A 23439-nucleotide genomic window follows, 5' to 3' on the forward strand; every position below is an offset into this window, starting at 1 on the left:
ACACCTCATAAAAATAAAAAACAATATCTAAAAAACCATGTTATTTTAGTATCATTGAGATACAATTATTGTTTTTATGAATATTTTGAAACCGTTTTTATTTTTAGATTTTCAGGGGTTTTTTTTTTTTTCATTTGAGTAAATTTGTTGTTTATTTGTTGTAAAAAAAAAAAAAAAAAAAATAAATAAAAAAAAAAAAAAAAATACACATATAAAAAAAAAATTTATTTATACATATCTATACAATGTTTATTAATTTTTTCAAATGAGTTTCTTTAATTTGGTTAATACTTATTTTGTTTCAAGTAACAATTTTTATGGTTTTAATTTTAGTTAAGTAACAATTTTTATGGTTTTAATTTTAGTTTTAGATTTAGTTTTAGTTAACTGTAATAACCTTGCTGAATAAAAATATGAATTTCTTTTGAAAATCTTAGTTGCCCCAAACTTTTGGAAAGTAGTGTATTATTATTATTACTAGATTATTGTGCTGTTAAGCTTAGAAACAAACATCAAACTGTATTGAAATCCATTGTAAAGTCTTCCATGTGCGGCCTGTTTAGAGTGATTCAGATCGGTCTCTTTTGAGGATACGTTGTTTCCTGCATTAGTTTTACACTTTAACTTTATACTAGGTTTTGGAACAGAGTCTCGATATTACCATAACCATAATGAATTCTGTATAAATATTTAAAGAGAAAGAACACAGTAAGCAACTATCAGTTTGCATACTTGGTGAGGACACTGGAGAGCGGCAGTGGTTTTGCGACTCGTCTTCAGGTAGGTGGGTGTTTTTCAGTAGCTTTTTGCCCACTCAGAACAGCTCAGTGTTTTGAAATGTTAGACAGCTGTAAGTACCTTCTGTAAGTGTTTATTTTCTTATGCTGGGATCTTTAGCTGCTCTATCCCCGTTTGATGTTCATTAATAATGCAGAATATTCTGTAACCAATGGACTGCTAGCTTTAGAGGTAGACGGGGGAAGTTCTGGAAATGCTGGCATCAGCAAAAGGTACATGATTCTGTCTTGAAATTCATCTTGGATTTATGAGATGCAAAAATAGTGCAATGTTTAGCAGTAACTAACATCTTAGAGCCATTTCAACCAAGCTTTAACTCAAATTACTAATATTAGGACTTATGAAAATGACTTATTTGAGTCAATTCTACACCGGTATGTCAAAGAGCTCTGAATGAAATATTCTGTGTCTTTTCTTTTGAAAGTACTTGGACGAGAATATCCTGTTTTTATGTTAAAATAGTGTCCGAACTAGTCTTCTGCCCTTGGCTTTGATTCGTGGAAAGGTTGCGCTGGTTTCGTTGCCAAGAGTCGGAGACCCTGTTGGTGTATTTCCACCTCTTCTCCTTAACAGGAAGTCCACGCTAGCTGAAGACATGGCATAGAAGACGTTTCCTGTGGGAGGTATTATTAACTCTGTGGAGAGAGGAATGAAAGACAAAAAAATACTCAGAAAGCATAAAAAAGGTGTGTTTTTCTTAAACAATCAGTTTAAATAAATTTGTTAAAATATTTCATTTTTTTTAAACATATTTCTATAAATAAATAATTTACTTTGGATTAAATATAAATTAAAATAAAATTGAATTAAATATGTTTAATATGTATTTATATGCAGTATATACACTACTGATTTTTTTTTGGAACGAAGTCTCATGCTCAGGTTACATCTTTTTGATTAAAAAATTTACAGTAAAATAACTGTCTATTTGAATATATTTGAAACCATTCTTGTGATACAAAGCTGAATTTTCAGCATCATTACTCCAGTCGTAATGTCACATGATGAATAGAAAGTTCAAAAGAACAGCATTTGTTAAAAATAGGAATCTTTTGTAACATTATAAAATGTCTTCACTGTCACTTTTGATCAACTTGCGTCTTTGCTGAATAAAAATATTAATTTCACATGTGAATAGTTGTGTATATATTCATTTATATTTGTTTTATTTGACTGACAGCTGCCTGTTTTATATATCAAGTCCATAATGTCACTATGTGCCATCAGTTTGTCCAGAATAATATTTTCCATATTTTATGATGCGTTTTCAAAAAACGCACAGTACATTATGACATGAAAAATGTGACATCACCTTTCCCCTCCGGCAGCAGCTGGATCAGCTCGTATTTGGAGGCTTCTTGAGCGTTCTGGTTGTGCTTCTCTAATGCAGAACTGATTACAGTGGGTGTTTTATCATTACTGGTGACCTGAGGCAGCACAGAAAAGAAAGTATACATTAGAACAAAGAGCGACTGCATCCATATTAAACAGGAGCTGACATGAAATGCCAAAGATTGTCTGATGTAACACTGGACTGATTCTGTGAAATACAGGGGTTTCAAAGCCCAAAGTGTGAACACATTGTTTTTTTTTTTATTACTTTCATTTGAAAATTTCTTGCAGTTGTGTTTGCTAGACTACCAGAATGCTTCTGTATAAGTTGCCGTCATGTAAATCCATCCGTATCCTGACGATTCTCATATCAGGCCCCGCCTCTGGTTTGTTATTGGTGGGGTTGTTGCCACAGGAGACAGACCGCCGATGTGATTTGACAGCTGTAGTGGGTGTGGTCAGGACAGAGGTCGTGGCATCATTGGGCGGCGGTGACGAATCAACGTCCAGACAGGAAACGGACGGGGATTTCACATGCTGAAATAGAGGTAATTATGACAATACTCTTAGGAAAAAAAAAATCATCTATATGTGGGTTATTTTGTCTGTTTTGCTCTTAAATCTCATGTTTGCTCACACAAATTCTTAAAGCTCAGAAATTCTGCTAAATGTCTGCTTTTATATTCCACAGAAGAAAGACATTTGGGTTTCAAGCAACATGAAGGTGAGTAATATATTATATACTTTTTATATTCAAGTATCAAAAGATAGAATTGGTCATAAAAGGTGAGTATATGAAATAAAACCCATATTAAAAATACATTGTTCTACACTACCAATCAAAAAGTTGGACACATGATTTTTCAAAGTTGTGAATAAAATTATTATTGGATTATTGTTAGGGGTGCACGATAAATATCGGCTCATAATTCATTCGCATCTCGTCAGTAAAGCCGGTTCTCTAATCAGCGGTAAATTCCATCAGGTGCGTGATTTCACAGAGCAGCTGTTACTACACAGAGCTGTTGTTAACTGACAAGCTGCAGAAATCCACGTTCATTATCAGCGTTGATTTGCACAGCGTGTCAGTTAACAACAGCTTTACTGACGAGATGCGCATTAATTATCAGCTGATATTTATCGTGCACTTCTATTATATATATATATATATATATATACATATACACACACACACACACACACACTGTATATGTACTATTTCAATCTTTCTAATTTAAAAATTCCATGTTAATGTCAATTTACTTGCAGTTTCTTTGTTATTATTTGTGAAATTTCTGAGTGAAAATTATTTTTAGGCACATCCTACACCTAAAATTTCTATTCAACAATTTTCACTCAGAAAATGCTTGAAAATATCATAATTAATTACTAAGAAACAGCAAGTAGAACAGAAACAGTATATATATATACATATATATATATATATATATATATATATATATATATATATATATATAATATATATATATATATATATATATAGTAAAACATGCTCTAATAGTGTTTTATTTACAACATTTTTTTACAGTGGATACAATCTTTATTGTTAATAAATGTATTATAATTTAATTAATATTATTGTCATAAGTATTAAATATCTACATTTTAGAATAAAAGTCATCAAATCTATGTATAAATAACATGAAGTATGTTCATCAATTAAAAACACAATTTTTCTAAAAAATCTATTTTTAATGCTATAAAGATCCATAATGAGCTCTCAAATAATAAATATTTCAATGTTGCTGATAACAGCCGGGCTTTTAAAGACCCATTACTGCAATGTAATCAAAATAAAGCTCTTTATTCGGCCTTACCTTGTAAAGCCTGGAGAGCAGGTGATTGACAGGAGACGGGAAGTCAAATATGCCATCAGCATCCACTGTCGAATTTGCCATGGCTGAGAGAGCGCTGTATCGGAAGAACAGAGTGATCTTGTCACAAACTAGAGGATCTTTGCCATTGCTGCTTATGACATTGATTCTTTCTGAATAGTCTGCAATCTAGAGTATTAATATGAAACTCCACACAAGCAGCAGCAGTAGCTTTAAAGTCAGACGCTAAACTGCAGACGATAAGTGTGTCTTTGTCCTGCTTTAAAACTTAATTTGATTCAGCTCAAGCAGCATTACAGCGCTTAAGAGCTCATGAAAGAAACATCTGTGTGTCCAAGTTAAGGACTGAGTCTGATCCTCAGCATAGCCAACAGTAAGGTTGTCATTTGAATAGTTGAAAAATTGAGCCCAGGATTCACAAAATAAGAGGTATGCATTTCAAACTATATAGTAGTGTTTCTAAGCTGGTGGGTAGTGACCCAAAAATGTGTTGCAAATCTGTTTAGCTGAGAAAAAACAATGCAGAATGCAAAAAATAATAATGTAATCATGTTAAGCACATGAAATCTTTCTTTGGCAATGTCTGAGCGTCCAGTCGAACTCCGCTGTATTTTGGTGCAAATTCATCTGTCACTTGTTAAAAGCTAGCCATATTACATAAATACTAACACATACAGATTTGCTGCCCTCATGGGAAATGAATGGGTTACTATGGTAACCAGGATTCATTCCCTTTATGCCAAATCACAGCATCAGTATATGATGTGTTGTCTATTGTGAAGTACTTTAACAACAAACAAATAAAATGTTTTGTACAAATTACTATGCATATCATCAAAAAAAAAATCTAAATATAATAAAAGAATTAAAAAGAAATATATATATATATATATATATATATATATATATATAGATGTGTGTGTGTGTGTGTGTGTGTGTGTGTGTGTGCGTGCGTGCGTGCGTGCGTGTGTGTGTGTGTGTGTGTGTGTGTGTATTAACTGTCCTGAGACCAGTGTTATTTTAGTATTATTTATATACTACTGTTGTGTTTTATTAATATTGTAAATTAGGTTTTAGTTTTATACTTTGAGTTTTAATTTTAATTTAAGTTAAATTTTACTGTTATGTGTTTGTCTAATATTATATTTTTATTTTAGCATTACAATTAAAAACAGATGCATTTGCGGTTTATTTAAAAATTATTTTAAACTTATCTTGTTTTTATATTACATTTTCTTTTCTTCAATGTAAAAAATGCTGCTGCATTTTTAAAAAAGCTTAAAAACTCTTGAGATCATTTAAATATCAAACTTAAGTAAACTAAAGTTAACTGATAATTTTTATTCAAGCACAAACAAGTTGAAACACCTTATTACTTATTCTAATGTTGAATTCTAATTTGTGGTAATTTTTCACAGCAATCATTTTCAACAGTGTTGCAACTGTGCAGCACTATATTTTGATTCATGATGAATGCTGTGTGGTTGTTGATGTAGGACAGTGATGTTCTTACTCTGGACACTGTGTGATGATCACTGTAGGGTTCAGGACACGGCCAGGACTCGGCTCGCCCGGTGCTTCAATCTGATTGGACAGCTTGTAGCTATTAAAAACACATGGACATCTTATTATATAGTTAATCAGTGTGTATCTGAGATGTTCAGAATAGAGTTACAGAAATGTCACTGACCTTTCCTCTTCGCGCAGAGTAGGTACGCTGTGATACCACTGAACAAACGTCTCATCCGTTCTGAAAATGCTGTTTCTACACGAGGACTGAAGGAGGCGAATTTGAGCAATGACTTCAAACTCCTGAAATCAAGAGGATGTGATGTTAATATATTTATTAAACAACTTTCAATCAAGTATATAATCACCATAAACTCACCCGTCGTCTTTTATCGAAGTTGATGAAGCCATTCTGTAAGAGACATTACATTTTGGTTTACATTACACCCTGCAAATGCAACGCTGACTCAGAGTTTTGTTCTGACACTTGATTCTGTCAGATGAGCTTAGACAAACATTGTGAAACCACTGCTATTTTTATACTTCACAGCTGGATGTGCTGATACGGCCTATTGCCCCATTTTTTTAGTTCTGTTAGTCGTGTTTCATGGCGGCTGTGAACTGAACCTCACCTCTAGACGGTCTTTGACTGCAGTGTCCAGCATGGTGAGATCTCTGAGGAAGATGCCCAGGTACGGCACAGTGCCCTGAGCGCACGACTACAAAAGAAATACAGCATTCAGATACATCAAAGATTATAAACACTACATCACACCATAAATACAGTGGGTAAAATAAGTATTGAACACGTCACCATTTTCTCAGCAGGATTGCTTTCTAATTGCTCATCAATTTCTGCTGGTGTCTTGGCTTTCCATGCCTTTTTGCACCTCCCTTTCATCATGTATTCAGTATTTTTTTCCTGGGTCATTCCATTTTATTACACATAACTTAATTTCTAAATTTATTTGTATTGATTTCTTTGTATGTATGGATTACTTGGGTTGTTACCGACATCTGGTGAAATTTTCATGTCATCAGCACCTTTAGAAATATATTTACTGAGAAAACTGGTGACGTGTTCAATACTTATTTTACCCGCTGTATATGCATATTTTTTGATATACATGCACATACTGCCAAGTTTGGGGGAAGATTATGTAATGTTTTTGAAAGAAGTCTGTCATGCTCACCAAGGCTGCATTTATTTGATAAAAAATACAATGAAATGTTATTATTATTGCAATTGAAATGAGCTGTTTTCTGTTTAAATATGTTTTCAAATGTAATTTATTCCTGTGATACTAAGCTAAATTTTCAGCATCATTACTCCAGTCTTCAGTGTCGCATGAATAATCAGAAATCATTCAAATTTACTGATTTACAGTACATTATGCTGTAAACATTATTTGCTGCTTTCTTGATTTTTTTTTTTTTTGTAATTTTTTTTCGAACCTGTAATACTTATTTCAGTATTCTTTGATGAATAAAGGTTAGTTTTTTTTTTTTTATTAAAAATTTATACTTTTGTTCAGCAAGTATATTAAATTGATGAAAAAAAGTGATAGAAAATTTTAAATTGTAATATTTCCACAATATGACTGTTTTACTGATTTTTTTCAAATAAAAGCAGACTTGATGAGCATAATAGATTTCTTTAAAAACATTACAAATCGTACTGATCCCAAACTTTTAAACAGTAGTATATATTATCATTATTTATAATAATATTTATATTTCTATATTAATATATAATAAAATCTAATATGTTATAATATATTGAATGTATATTTATTTAAGGATGCTTACCCCTGTAAATCTCCTGTTGTTGATTTTAGTGTCAAGGTTTGAAAATTTGGATGTCCCCACCTGTAAAATTAAAGTGCTTTTATTACAGAAAACTTAAATCAATTCAAAGGAAAATAGTTCAGTTCCTGTGTTTGGAAAATGTTTCTGCATGATGCATTTAAATCTGTCCTGTGAAATCTGAATGTGATTTCAGAGCTTTAGTGGAGAGTACTTTTATTACGATTTTATGGTTGTTGTTGTTGTTTTTTTGTCCTTTTTGGACCTTCACAATAGTGGTCACTATGATCACTAAAGCTGAATTGCTCCCTTTGTGTTCCACAGAAAAAAAAAACAACAGCATAATGACAAGAGGATGAGTAAATAATGACAGATTTTTCATTTCTGGGTGAACTGTTCCTTAAAGAACAGCAATAGATAATGAATTACACAACAAGTTTACAGTGTGAGGCATGACTGAATCTGATATTACTCATTCTGTTCATGTCATTCATTCCTCCCTTTAGGCCGTGCTGAATTAATGCAGTGCTCTACAGTGATGAAGCACATCCAATGAGAGCCAGAGAACATCGATTGGCCTGATAGTTTCCCATCAATGCATTGCCATGCTCTATAATAACATTAGAGAAGGCCCGTGTGAATTGGCTGCTTTGTATCGTAGTGTGACTGACCTCTTTGAGAAGCTCGCGGCTCTGGGAGTAGTTGTCTTTCTCAGAGAAGATGTCAGAAAGTTCCTCGTATCTCTTTACAGCTTCTCTGTGGGAGTAGAGGAAAGGACTTTAGTTTATTCTGCACTGCTGTTGTTAAAAATGATGTTACCATTTCATATAATGTGCATAATTTTTTACATTGCAATGCAAATTGGAGATATAAATGTGAGTAATATTCCAGAAAAAACAAGCAAAAAATTCATTAATAAAAATAAATAAAGAAAAGTTTATATTATTATTAAGATTGTAATCCTTTTACAATCTTATACAGCAAAAAGAAAAATCTCACCAAATTATATTTCAAATATACATATATTAAAATGGAAAATCTATTATGTTTAAATCTTCAAATTCTAGATTTTTTTTTAAATGAAGTGTTCAAAAGGGGCAAGAAAATACATTTAATTCAAAAATTAAAAAATACCCAAAACAAAATCAATAAATTTACAAAAAAAAAATAAAAAGGTAAATATAAGAAACATAAATGAAATCATATAAATTAAATGTATCTAAAGATATATATATGTGTGTGTGTGTGTGTGTGTGTGTGTGTGTGTGTGTGTGTGTGTGTGTGTGTGTGTGTGTGTGTGTGTTTGTGTATATATATATTTTTTTCTGCATAAATTTATATTAGACAAATTTCGTCTGATATTCATATTATATTAGTCTTATTTTTTAAAATATATTTTACAATTATATCAGTACAGTATCTATGATTAATATACTAATTTATAAATATAAGAAAAATAATAAATGAAATCATTTAAATAAAGATGTATATTTATTGATATGTCAATTTTCAATATATATATATTACATTAAATATATATTAGCAATATTTTAACCCATTTTTTAAAATATATTTAAAACATTTTTTTTGTTATATTGGAGGAAAATCTGTAGGGCAAGTTGTACTGCACCACAAATAAATATTGACGTGATATTCCTTTAACACATCGACGAGCAGTTTTCTAAGTAAATTCAGACCTGTCTGTTTCCTGCCAGGTCTTTCTCAGTCTGTGGATGGGGTTGCTCTGCAGCGCTGACAGAATGGCATACAGTGAGGAGAAGTTCTTCCTGCTTCTGCAGGCCTGTTTGGGAAACAAACCACACGCTCACGTGAGTCCTTCATTCTGATGGATGACAGTGTTTACAGTGAAACCGCTCTGACCTCTGCGACGCTGATCCATTTCTCCAGCAGTCTGGCCCTCTGTTGGCTCTTCAGACTCATGTTCCACAAGCACGAGGCTGTGACAGCATTTGCTAAGCGATTAAACTGCTTGATAGTAGCTCTGACTGACCAGCACGCTCCTTCCCGGCCCTTCTTATCTCTCTGAGACCAAAGAGACCCCAGACAGTGATAGGGCACCAGCTTCAGAAACAGATCCAAGGCAAAACAAAAGCATTTCATTTAAGCATGTTACCAACAGGTCCGAGATGCTCACAGACTTTAGAGAGTGAGGTAACTGTAACTCATTTAACTTTTAGTTTCAAATTAATCTCTGGTGTTTTCTGCAGATGTAAAGGCAGCATTTGTGAGCAGTGTGATCAAACTCACTGTCTCGATCCTGGTCAGCTGCTCTGCGATCACACTGGATGGAAACCCCAGGATGCTGGTGGCATCAAACTCCGAGGGATCAGGAGGAGATGTCACACCTTTGGTAGGATCTGTAGGAAATCAGTACATCAATACGAAAAATGGATAATAATTGCTGCTATGGCTATCTAACCTGGAACCAGAATTTACTATTAATGCTTGCTATGTGGAAAATGTCAGTAGGATTTTTTTTAAAGAAAATAATACTTTTATTCAGCAAAGATTCAATAAATTGATCAAAAGTTACAGTAAAGAGTTTACATTGTTACAAAAGATTTCTATTTCCAATAAATGCTGTTCATCAAAGCATCCTGAAAATAATATATCACTGTTGTCACAAAAATATGAACTGTTTTCAACATGTTTCTTGAACAGCAAATCAGCATATTAGAATAAATAATCAATGAAGACTGGAGTAATGATGCTGAAAATTCAGCTTTGCATCACAGGAATAAATTACATTTTAAAATACATTAAAACAGAGAGATGTTCTTTTAAATTGCAATAATATTTTTGACCCTGGACCACAAAACCATAAGTGTCGATTTTTTAAAATTGCGATGTATGAATCATCTGGAAGCTGAATAAATAAGCTCTCCATTGATGTATGGTTTGTAAGGGTAGGACTATATTTGTCCGAGATACAACTATTTGAAAATCTGAAATCTGAGGGTAAAAAAAAAAAAAAAAAAATTTCAAAATATTGAGACAATCGCCTTTAAAGATGTTTTAAAGTTCTTAGCAATGCATGTTACTTATTTATGGTAAAAAAAAAAAAAAAAAAAAAATACAAAATATCTTCATGGAACATGATCTTTCCTTAATATCCTAATGATTTTTGGCATAAAATAAAAATCTATCATTTTGACCTATACAATGTATTGTTGGCTATTGCTACAAATATACCAGTGCTACTTATGCTCCAATGGTCACATTTTACAATATTATAGATATTACTGTATTTTTGATTTAATAAATGCAGCCTTGGTCAGCATACAAGACTTCTTTCAAAAACATTTTAAAAATCTTGTAGACCCCAAACTTTTAGATAAAACTGTTAATGAGCTTACAGCTTTTAAAAATCATTTTATAGTGCAATTTCTAGCCACTTTCTATGACTTTTCTATGACTTTTTAATTACAATTTCCAGGTTTTGATAATTTGATAATTTGGTCCTCAAATTATTGTGGCATAAACAAAGGTCAGTAGAATCTAAAAATGATAAGGAAAAGCTTAGAGACTTTTGTTGTCATTGGCTATAATAACTTTCACTTCAATGGAAATTTGCATTTTTTTCTGTATTTCAGAACTACAGAACTTCATGTTATTACATTGCTACAACCAAAATGAAACACTGAGGTACAAATCCATGTTCTTGTGACAGGCGGGACAGGTGGTTGTAAGAGGTACTGATAAAATAACCTCTACTGTCTGTCACAAACATACAAAAAACTGTGAAATGTCACCTTTGTCAAAGGGACAAATATCCTGACCTGAGAGCGAGCCGGACAGCAGGGTTTTCTCTCTCAGTTCCTCAGCTATCCTCAGCAGTCGGCCTTTGATTTCTGCACCCGAGGTGTCACCGGGAAGCAGAGGGGCCAAGCGCAGCAGGCAGGAGGGATCGTTCAGAGAGCGAAAATCCTCGGGATAGTCACTCAGCCATGTGCTGAACACCGTACACACCGCCCTGAACACAGCAAATGTGAATAAACACTCCACAATGCAGTTTAAAAGACATAACCGGCTATTAATAACTTCTGTTTATAGCTTGTTGTGTATCTATAGTAGTACATACTTGTTGAACATCTGACGAGTGTTACTATTGCTCTCCCCAGGAGGAATTCCCAACCTAGAAAATAGTTCATATTGAAATTGGGGGTTCATTTAACTGTAATATCAGTTAGTATTGCCAATAATTACCAAATTTTATTAGTAAAAATGTTATATTATTGCAAATATATATTACAGTTTTTCTCAGTCGCTTTGGTACATTTCTCGAATCATCCTAGACATTTGCGAAACAGTTAGTGCATTTCTCAAAACAACTCGTACAAATAACAAAACAACATGGATTACCTGCAAAAGCCAGTCTCTTGCTCAAAATCCTTAGTTCATCTCTCAAAAATAAATATCTGTGTCAATGAACATGTCAGTGCCATCAGAATGACAAAGTCCTTGTGTCATTGTGTACGGATAAGACAGTCAAATTGCTTAGTCATGTTGTCAATATAACATTGTACTCTGGAGGGATGTTCTGATGTAAACTATGGCAACATTTTGGATGACGTTTACTGTATTGAACATTATGCCATATGCTTATGTATGCCATATATCCATTTCAAAAGTACAAATTTACACATTACTGTATGTCCTCTGTCTATACAGTATATGCTTTCTAACTGAAGATTCATGAGATGAACCTTTGAGCTATTTCAGAGAACTGGTTTATCATTGGTTGATCTACATTCTCTTCATTAGTCAAGATTCACTTGCACAATTCATGCCGAATTTACAAAAAGTCTAATAATAATGTGTAAAACAAAATAAACAAATGTGTTTGGCAGTTTATGACAACTAGATGAACCATTTTGCATTTAATGACTTGTACGATGAACTAAAGACTGGATGTTTTGAGGGGTAAGACTATTGCACAGAAAACTATATAATACATTTTGAGCAACATGACATTAGCAACTGATAATGTAGGAAACCGCAGATAAATGTGCATAATCAATTGCACGAATGTACAAAAGCAATCACAACTTGTTCAAAAGAATGAGAAACTGGTTTCTAGATGATGTGGAGGTTGTACAAGTAGTTTTGAGAATTTCATTTCTGATCTGAGAAATGCACTGTGACTGAGAAAAACTGTAATTATAAAAATATGTATATATGCGTGTGTATAGAACGATAGATAGATAGATAGATAGATAGATAGATAGATAGATAGATAGATAGATAGATAGATAGATAGATAGATAGATTTGTTTTATGCAATTGTACTTGTATGTTGCTGAATTTAATATCACCAACAAAAAATAATTGCAAATGTATCATCAGTATTTGATATCTGAAAGAACATGACTTTATTACTTTACATGCTCTGTACCTGTCAATCAGAATGTCAAGCACTCTCTGGGTGGAGGTGAAGGAGCGATAGGTGGAGAGGAAGATGGAGATGAAGGAGGAGTCGCCCATGCAGAAGGAATGAAGGAGATGGAGGGCCAGCTTTTCCTCTGTCCCTGCTTTGACGTGCTGAGAGCGGGATGCTGTGGACTGGGAAGAGACGGGTGAAGATGTCAGGGCAGAACTTCTGGAACATACAGCACTGAACGTTACTTGGGAAGATGGGGCTCACCTGCGGGCCGGCGGGGGAACTGTGCCCTTGTTTTACCACCACAGTGTATATGATGCCATCTTCCGCCATTTCAGACACAGTGGACTGAAGCAGAGAGAGACCAGAGTAAGTAAGCAGTCAATTTTCAAACAGCCTTCCACTATACTTATTACAAGCTCACTAGGTTAGGGGACTTTCTCTTGGTCACAATAATTAAACCTTGCTCGTTCCCTGTGGAAATCTTTTGTCTTACATAACCATTCTTTCAATTAAAGGCATAATTTCTGCTCTGCTTCAGTTTATTTGCCAATGACCCACCCACTTCACTAACATGAGATGTGATTAATCACAGTTTTAGTATTTACTTGCCTTTTTATATCATTTTACATGCAATGAATTAAGACTTGTGTGGAAAAGCACAGTTTAATAAATGTGTAGACTTTCATTTTCAGTCTATCCAAAAGTAATAAATAATCATTTTTGCACAGACATACTGTATACTACCATTCAAAAGTTTGAGATCAGTAGGATTTTTATAATGATTTTGTAATCTCTTATATGCTCACCAAGGCTGTATTTATTTGATGGAAAAGTAAAAGTAAAAACAGTAATATCGTAAAATAGTATTACAATTTAAAATAACTGTTTTCTATTTGATTATATATATTTTAAATGTATTTATTTATTTAACTGTTAATTTGTTGAAAAACATGATACATTTTTTTTTAGGATTAATATAAAGTTCAAAAGAACAGCAATAATTTAAAATAGTTTTTAATCAGTTAAATGCATTCTTGCTGAATAAAAATATTAATTTACTTTAAAGTCCCCATGAAATTATAATGGTAGTTTTTTGTCTTTTAGTATGAATATGTTAGCCTTAAGGTTATCTATTACCTAGTGTGCTCCATAACAATGACAAAATTTGCATTTACAAGATATAAGCATTCAAATCGTACAGTCTCTAACTTCCGCCAATATGGGACACCGATTTTGATGACATCGCCTCGCACTTCAGCTTCTCATCACCAATCAAATGCTCTCTAGAATCATTATAATCATTATATAACAACTGTTTTGCTTCAGTAACAGTTTCATATTGAATCTAAAGTGGTAATCTATTAGACTGTGGCTGTCAAGCGCTTTACTGAGCTCAACGGTGACAGAAACAATGCTATTGGCTATTTAAAAAAGGGGGTGGTGCTGCTTGATATGTCCAGCCCTGTCTTCCTGTTTCCGTTGAAATTACGTCAACACATAGAATAATGCTGCATGTTTCAGGGCACTTCAGTGGATCTTTAACAAAAATATTACTGACCCCAAAATTTTAAATAGTGAAACTCAATACAAAAATGAAAACTAAATATTTTACTCAATATTTTTTTTCAATCGCAAAATCTGATGCCAGTAACCTTTCAAACAGCAAACTTTCAAATCTCTGATTAGTTCTGCCTTAAAAAGCACTCATTCTATCAAATGGGCACCCTAACTGAACATGATTTTGTTTCCAGGAGGACCAGTGCACCTTGGCTGCTGAATTACATTACATTACATAAATGCCAGCCAATCAAATCGGAACAGCTGATTTTCAGATAGTATTTGCTAGTTTGTGTGCAATATGCATCAGAAGGTGCTGAACGTCTGAGACTATACCATCATTGGATTTTCAGTTTTCAGCTATGCCACAAAACACATTAAGAAAATCATTTTATGCTGCAGCTGACACAGACTGTTTGAAAGAAGCATTTCTGTTGGCAGAAAAGGTCCAGTCTTACCAGGTCCAGTGGACAGTACCATGTAGTCTTCATCGGGGACGGCTCCCCCTAAAAGACCACAGGCAAAAAAAAAAATGTAAGTGCATCATATATTTCCAATGTAAACACTGTTTAGACTGAAGATGCATATATGCAGACATTAATAATTGGGATTAAACAATTACATAAATTACAAGTGTGAAAAGCGACTGTTTTCCAACAGGTTTCCAGAACACTCCCCATGTTGCCATTGGTTGGACAAACACATAGTCCCGCCCCAAACTCACGATTTTGGTTGAGCTGGTCAGGATGCACTTTGATTGGGAGCTTGAAAACATTAAACAATAAAAATTATCTCAAAAATATCAGCTCAAATATTATGCTTTGCTATTAGCTATGGCTAAAGCTCCACTTTTTATCCTAACAATGGTTGCATTTAAAGCAAGGTAAGATTATACAATGGCAGTTATGTTGAGTTTGACATTTAAAGCCTAAATTCAGTGATAAGGCATCACATTTACATGTTATCTGCAACAAAAACTTTACTCATGACGGAAATCGCCTCATTCAACCTTCTTGTTCAATTTCCAGCTTTTAAGCTGACGTATGCATTAGAATGCTTTTGATTTACTCAACTCATTTGACAGTGATTTTCCGACATTAAAAATGCATGAGACAACAGGCCAAAAACAAACCCGGTGACATGGCTATGAGTAACTGTCTGAAACGTCCACATGCTATCCAGCAGAATGATACACATTGATCACTATTTGAACACAAATTTCAGATATTTACTTAAAAAGCTGCTATTTTGTCTGAGCAGGAAATGCTAAACTGTTATAAAGCACACAAGATACTTCATAATAATCTTGAGAAGTCCTGAGAAAAGCCATAACCCTAAGCAAACCAAAACAATCATTCATTACCTCAGTTGCAGTTCATTTGCTTGAAATCATTCAGTGTTGTGTGTGCTTTAAATTGAAAAACAACTCAAGGAAAAAGACTACCTTCAACTCAGCAAGTCCAGACAGGCAGAGATCTGCCAGCTTCCTGGAAATCCTTTGAGTTTGGCGGAGAACTCCATCTCCTTCAGGCCTTTTCATCTGTTCAATTTAATCTATTTTTCTTGCTGCTGCTTACAGAGGAGTGTTGATTTCATTCAGCGAGATTCTTAGTCTATCTGTCTTCCCCGCTCAAACCTCTCTCTCTCTGTTATGGAGCCGTGCAAACACACCTGAGCTTGTTGCTAGGCCAACCCCCTCCATACACACACACACACACACACACACACACACACACGTAAACGTCACAAGGGCACTCCTGTTACAGACTCACACACAGTCTCTCTCTCTTACTCCTTCATTCATTTATGGGTCAATCTCATAAAACCTCCAGCTCATATTTCAACCCCCCCCCCCAAAAAAAATAAAATAAAATAAAATAAATACACACACACACACACACACACACACACACACACACACACACACACACATATATATATATATATATATATATATATATAAACGTGTGTGTGTGTGTGTGTGTGTGTATGTGTGTATGTATGTATGTATATCCACAAATCCTAAAAAAAAAGCCTGATTTGGGGGAAATATGATTTTCATATCAAAATATATTTATATCCAAAATTGATTTATTTCATATTATAATGTTTATATATTTAGAATGTCCTCATTTGCCATAAAAACAAAAATATTAATGGACCTTAAAATATGTTTACTTTTCGTTATTCACATATATTTTAATTGTGGGGGGAACATATTACTGAAAAAAATATATATAAAACATTTTTCACAATTATAAATATATTTATAATAAATAAATATAATATTTAAATAAAATATAATAATATTAATATAATAATAATACTAATAATCTTATTTATATTTTTGAAAAATGTTTCATTTTTTCAGTCATATTTTAATTTGGGGGGGAAATATGACTGAAAAAAGTGTAATAAATATATAAAAATATATCAATAAAAACATAGTGGTCCCTTTTCTTTATGCACAGTATTTATTTTAATTTTGGGAGAAATATGACTTGGACAGGTTCTCATAAGCCTTACATGTGTAGACTAATGCTGCTAAACCTGTTTGGTGAAGTTTAATGCAATGAATGAAACAGGAGTAAATAAATACCCACAAATGTATCGGCTTCTGATTTCAAGAATGACAGCCTTCCAGTCAAATCTACTGCTCAACAAGTCTGCATGTAAAACCACCATCATTTTATGATTGATCTTAAAAGAGATCTTCTTTAAACAGCAATGCACGACATGAAAAATGCCTGCAACAGGCAACACCTGTTTATCTAAAAGGGATACTCAACCGAAAGCACATATTGACACAGAGATGGCGACATGCTGTGCAGGTGTTGGGTTTTGGTTACACTTCATGCAGTCCTGAGAGCAATGATCATTAACCTCGCTGATTACAAGCTATTTGCTGTGCTGAAGTCTTGATTATATATAACAAAACAGCCGAGTTCCCTGTTTTAGAAAGTAAAAATAGGCCTAGCTGTCTCTGTGAGACGCCGCCACAGGTGAACCACAGACATGAAGTTATATTAACTGAACTGAAACTTGGATGAAAAAATCTTTGAGGTCTGTCTTTTCTACTGGGGAATCTTTTCCTTTTCTATTTGTTTCTTTCTTGTGTAAGTGCCACTTCAGTTATATGCACTTGGAGCACCATCTCGTGTATATATATAATATATATATATATATATATATATATATATATATATATATATATATATTATATATATAATATATATATATGTATGTATGTATGTATGTATATACAAATGTAATACAAAAAGGAATTTTAGGTTTTTCTGAACAAAAAGTGATGCTAGGCATTCTGGGTGGTTTCTAGGTTGCAGCATAGCAACACCTTGGCAACCACTAAGATAGCATAGCAACACACTAAAATCATTCAGAATCTTGTGGTTGACAAATATGTTGCTTTGCAGTTTTCATTTGTTTAAACAGCTTTAGTCTGTTGCTAAGCAGTTGCTAGAGTGTTCTAGTGGTTTCTAACATGTTGCCAAAGTGTTTGGTGGTTGCCAGGGTGTTGCTATGCAGTTTCCATTTGTTTAAACGGTTTTAGTATGTTGCTTAGTATTTGCTGGTTTGTTATGATTTGTTTCTAGCATGTTGCCAAGTTATTGGGTGGTTCCCAGGGTGTAGCTATGCAGTTTCTAGGGTGTTTTAAATAGTTTAAGTCTGTTGCTAAGCAGTTGCTAGAGTGTTGTAAAAGTTTATAGCATGTTGCTATAAAGACTGATAGGCATTCTGGGTGGTTTATGGGTTGTAGCATAGCAACACCTTGGCAACCACTCAGAATGCATAGCAGCATGCTAGAAATCACTCAGAATTTGTTGGTTAGCAATGTAGTTTCTAAGTGTAGTTTCTATCTGTTGCTAAGCAGTTGCTAATACATTCTGATTGGTCTCGAGCATGTTGCTATGATTTCTCGATTGGTTGCCATGGTGTTGCTATGCAGTTTCTAGAGTCTTGTAAATAGTATATTGCTAAGCAGCTGCTGGAGTCTTTTAGTGGTTTCTAACATGTGCTATGCAGTTCGCTTTGCATCCTGGGTGTTGCTATGCAGTTTGTATGACATTTAAAAAAAAATAGTATGTTACTATGTAGTTGCTAGAGTGTTCTGAATGTTATGCATTCTAGGTGTTTACCAATGTGTTGCTATACAGTTTCTAGGATGTTTTAAATAGTGTGTTGCTAGTTACTAGAGTGTTCTGAGTGTTTTTTAGAATGTTATGCATTTTGGGTGGTTACCAAGGTATTACTATGCAGTTTCTATGGTATTTTAAACTGTTTTGCTTTGTTACTATGTGTTTGCTTTTCTAAACAGTTTCTGAGTGTTCTGAACATTGTTTATTTTTTTAGTTGTTGAGAGTTTGGTGTATTTTATTGTATTGCTATACAGCTGCTAGGGTGCTTTCCATTCATTAATGGAATAAATATCATGTCAATTTTTCCCCCACATACTGTAAGGGTTGGATGTTTTGAAAAATCTGTAATCCTTGGTTAAGATGATAATAGTAATTCTTGCATTGCTGTACTGAGTCAATTATGTAACGCAAAGTGTAAAACTCCTTGATTTTCATTACCAATACTCTCTGAGTCAGGTCTGGAATGAACCTTAACAGCTCATTAACGCAGACACTTTTACATTAGCTGTTAATATTATGTTGCGAAATTCATGTTACGAAATTCACACCCTTGGGTACGTTTGGAAACTTTGTGTTTTACCATTAGGTTAAACCAGCTGTGAGTTTCCATGGCTTTTCTCAGTCAGCAGGAAGTGTATAATAAGTGTGGACAAACACAGGAAACAGGACATGCTGTCATGTCATGCTGCCCTTCCTCCCTCGACACGCTCTTACTCTCTCAGTCAAACGCTTTGAGCCGCTGTATTCACTAGCGTTCGCCTCGGGGGAGGGGAACAAGAAAACCTCTATAGAATTTCCTAAGACAATATCAGCTGCTCTGTGCGTTTACCATCCTCTCTGCCCTTAGAAGGGGAGATTGGGTGCAGCTGTAACACAAGGCAGTTGTAAACAAACAACATTTATCAGTCCCAAACAGGCTAGCATAATGAAACTGATACAGACCATGATCAAGATTAAGTTGTGAATACAGGACTTTATCATTGCTGAGAGGTCGGGGTCGGGTATTACATGACTAAACTGGCTTCAGATTTCAAGAATGGCAGCCTTCCCATCAAATCTACTGCTCAACAACAGGATCATGTGATAAGACTAGGGTAGTTTTGAATTAAAGTTACTTTATATTCTTTGTTTTCTTTTATATTTAAGTTAAAGTTTTAGTAATTTTGTTGTGCATTTGGTCATTTTTATTAAAAATATATTTACGTTGTTTATAAATTTTTTTTTTTTTAATTATAGTTAATTTACTTCAACTTAAAAATTAGAAATGTTGCATCAGCAACTAGCTAAAATAAATTAAGTTTAATATTTTATTTTATTTCACTTGATGGATTTTTTTTCCAAGTATAATTTTTTTTAATGGTTTTATTTAACAATGATAACCCTGAATAGAAAGGCTGATTTAAAATGTAATGTTTTAAATGTAATGTGAATTAAGGAAAATGTGAAAAAAAATAAATAAATAATAATAATAATAATAATAATAATAATGTCACAATGTTCTTCCCTGCTAATACAGCTGCTTCCCAAGCATTAAAAGCCTTATACATCCCTGTCGGCTGCGTTCTCAATGAAATGCATCGTAAATACATCACAGGGGAGCTATTTACAGACAGCTATTGTTTCTATCTTCTCTATGAATACCTTGTCTTGCTCTCTTTTATCTCTCTTCTTGTGTTCTCATGTATTACCGCATCGAACAACTTTTCCTCATTCTCTGCCAATGGAAATCACCCTGTGACCGTGTGAACACTCGCCACTGAAGATCACAATAGAGCTTAATGGAAATCAGTCAATAATTTCTGCTCTGTTGTGGAGAGGTTTAGTCGATGCGGTGTTGCAGCAGTTTCAGTGACACACGGTGCTGCATGTGGCCCACGGTGCACCATTCATGGGACATAATGAGCGCTCTGTAGACAAACTGGGTCAGCTAAGGTTGTTTTTAGCTAAACAATTATCTAGGCCTACCTCTCCACCCTCCTCCCTCTCTCTTTTTACGTTACACCCAGATACACACACAAGGAAGTTGCACAGCAATGACTGCAAACACATTTTGACCTCCTCATATGCATCCTGCCACTGTCATTAAAGAATCAAGAGATGGCCGGATCTAGATTCATCCTGTTGAGTCTTCTCTGGCCTTGCTTTTGTGTCATCCGAGCAAGTCCTGACAAAAGAGCCAGTGTGTATCATATTGGACTCTTGCATTATTTACCAAAGAGCTGTGAGCTGGTCATGTGACCCGAACAGGAGGGAAGTTACTACAGTGAACTGCATGAGACAGCAGGGCTTCTGTTTTTAGACTGGGGAGCCCGAGTGTTGAATGAGTCTAACCTTGATGGAGCAATTTCTAGTCAATACTCAGGATGTTGTGACAAGATAGAAGAGCAGGGCCGTGACCAGCATAGACACACACACACACACACACACACGTTTACTTAGCTATCTAAATGGGGACATTCCCTAGGCGTAATGGTTTTTGTACTGTACAAACTGTATATTCTATCACCCTACACCAGCCCTATACCTAAACCTACCCCTTACAGAAAACTGTACAATTTTAAAAAAACTTTGTTTACTTTATTTTTAAACCAGTTTTACAACTGAGGACGTCCCCAAAGGGAGGGTTTTGGAGATTTTGTCAGGTTTAGCTCACTTTTGGGTACAAATTTGTCCCCAAAATATGGTTAAGTAGGTACGCGCACACACACACACACACACACACACACTCAATATTCAGATTAGTCGTTGATCAATATGGGTTTTTCTTCAACAGATTCATAATTTTCTCAATTTGGCACACTCCAATACAAGTCAATACTAGAATTGAATATAGCTTTATTCAGTCTGAGTTATATACATATATTATTCTTTTTTTATTATTCTGATTATTTATTTGGAAAAGCGTGTTAAATGCTACAAAAACTATAGATGCCATTATATATACATATGTATGTGTGTATGTGTGTGTTTTTATATAAATTTCATATTAAATTCATACATTTAATATAATATATTGCTTATTATTTATGCCATTATTTTACTTATATAACACACACACACACACACACACACACACACACACATATATATATATATAGCAGTATATATAATATATATATATATATAATTTAATAATAATTTTATAATTTATTGTTATAATTTTACACTTTTTAAATATATATATATATATATATATATATATATATATAAAATAATTAATATTTTTTTAAAATCAATCTTTATATGTGAATTATTGTGTGGAACGTCATTATTTTAATTAAAAATGATATTGCTCATATGTTTATATACATATAGGTATAATAAGTGGTTGTGCTTCATTGAAGCTCATTTAATTTGAAGGAAACACTTATGTTTGTAAACTGATGACGTGTAATCTCAAAGCCGCCTGCAGCAGCTGATAGTCTATAAACACAGATCATGAGAGAATACCAGGTGGGGTCAAACAGCAGCACACGAGGGCTTTGCCTCAGGCCGATAAGAAACTCACCACCCATAGTACGGCTAAAACAAAACGGTCCCCGATAAAACAAACACAAAGCAGGGCAATCACTGAGCACCAGATGAGCATATTTGAATTGTATAAACTTTCAGCTTGGATTCTTTATATCGCCACAGTTAGTTATGTAATAGACCCTCTTTAAAGTAACATTTGCAGCTTGTTACCCTCTCCTTGAGTCACACTGAAAGCCCTTGCAGCTTTTCTGAGAACTCAGCAACAGTAGCTTCAGTTTCCTTATGATTAAATGTCTCATGAGGATGAGGCCTATGTCACTTCAGATCAAACTCTGGGTGAAAGGGTCACAACTCGGCTGAATATCCTGTTTCAAGTTTTAAACCACAAGTGAAAGCTGATACAACACAAAACACCACAGCATTCGGTGAGACAGAAACAGGTATGAGATATGTGTGCTCTTATCTTAGCCACAGAAACCCACTATATAGGGTGAGCAAGGCAACACAGAGCAAGACCTGATCCAGGAAATATTTTCCTAAATTACTCTTTGGGTGAAATGAAGTAATATTTAGTAGTATTCATGCAGTATAATCAGGTTTAAACAGGACTTGCCCCTAAAGGTCACAACAATAGTTAAATAACTAGATTTTTTTTACACCCAAATTTACAAAAAAAAAAAATGTGGCAGTAGCATTTTAGTATTACTAATATTATAGCTTTTGGTTTTATTTTTATTTTTAGATTTTCTGTTTTCAATTTAATTTTAAGGTTTTAGTAAATTTGTTTTGTTTTTATAATTTTTATGTTTTTTATTTTTATGTCTATATAGTTTTAAAGTTTGAGTTTGTAATTTCTTAATTTTAGTTTAGTTTGTGTTAGTTATTCAACTTTAAATAAAAATAAGAAATGCCTCCTTGGCAACTACCTGGAATAAAATAAGTTTGCTTTTTTATATTTTATTTTGAGTTTTATTTAATTTAATTTCAAGTAATGGAACCTTGTTTTATGGTCTTAGTTGTAGTTAACAATAATAACCCTATAATAAATAATAACTTCTTGTGGATTTTTACAGATTCCTTTTTATCTAGTACTGATTTGTTTTTAAGAACGACTACTGATTTTTATATGGTTAGAAAAAGGGGGACAATGCACTTGAAAACTTTTAAAAAAAAAATATCTTGTGTTCACCAAGGCTGCATTTATTTGATCAAAAAACATGATAAAAACAGCAATATTGTGAAATATTATTACAATTTAAAATAACAGTTTTTCTATTTGAATATTTGAAAATATAATTTATTTCAGTGATGCAAAGTTGAATTTTCAGCATCATTACTCCAGTCTTCAGTGTCACATGATCCTTCAGAAATCATTCTAATAGGCTGACTTCCTGCTCAAGAAACATTTCTTATTATTATCAATGTTGAAAATAAGTTGTCCAGCTTTGCATTTTTTTTTTTTTTTTTACCATGTATGATGCTATTTAATGCTGAAAAACATTTCTTTCAAAAACAAACCCCAAGGAGTAAATCATGACATCATCGT

At 33.6% G+C, this 23439-nt stretch overlaps 1 protein-coding gene across 7 annotated transcripts in view; it reads right to left on the reverse strand.

Moving 5' to 3' along the window:
• Window positions 1-406: 406 nt before the first annotated feature.
• The window catches only part of LOC109069539 (ral guanine nucleotide dissociation stimulator-like 2), a 24060-nt gene continuing 1027 nt past the window's right edge, over window positions 407-23439 (reverse strand). For 2 of the 7 annotated variants that reach the window (XM_019086179.2, XM_019086174.2), the window contains exons 3-20: window positions 14721-14768; window positions 12967-13050; window positions 12718-12884; window positions 11404-11457; window positions 11102-11295; window positions 9570-9679; window positions 9183-9398; window positions 8999-9102; window positions 7973-8057; window positions 7305-7364; window positions 6128-6214; window positions 5875-5907; window positions 5677-5798; window positions 5500-5589; window positions 3969-4062; window positions 2440-2667; window positions 2111-2225; window positions 407-1433 (exon numbers count right to left, since the gene is read on the reverse strand). In XM_019086179.2, coding sequence (XP_018941724.1) covers window positions 1252-1433; window positions 2111-2225; window positions 2440-2667; window positions 3969-4062; window positions 5500-5589; window positions 5677-5798; window positions 5875-5907; window positions 6128-6214; window positions 7305-7364; window positions 7973-8057; window positions 8999-9102; window positions 9183-9398; window positions 9570-9679; window positions 11102-11295; window positions 11404-11457; window positions 12718-12884; window positions 12967-13050; window positions 14721-14768 — 2073 coding nt within the window. In that variant the 3' untranslated portion in view covers window positions 407-1251. Of the gene's footprint in view, window positions 1434-2110; window positions 2226-2439; window positions 2668-3968; window positions 4063-5499; window positions 5590-5676; window positions 5799-5874; window positions 5908-6127; window positions 6215-7304; window positions 7365-7972; window positions 8058-8998; window positions 9103-9182; window positions 9399-9569; window positions 9680-11101; window positions 11296-11403; window positions 11458-12717; window positions 12885-12966; window positions 13051-14720; window positions 14769-14893; window positions 15027-15706; window positions 16087-23439 lie in introns of those variants that run through there. The other 5 variants (XM_042741663.1, XM_019086191.2, XM_019086185.2 and 2 more) reach the window with 5 other exon arrangements.

This window comes from Cyprinus carpio, chromosome B16, assembly GCF_018340385.1.
Source record: "Cyprinus carpio isolate SPL01 chromosome B16, ASM1834038v1, whole genome shotgun sequence".
Classification (NCBI taxonomy): Eukaryota; Metazoa; Chordata; class Actinopteri; order Cypriniformes; family Cyprinidae; genus Cyprinus; species Cyprinus carpio.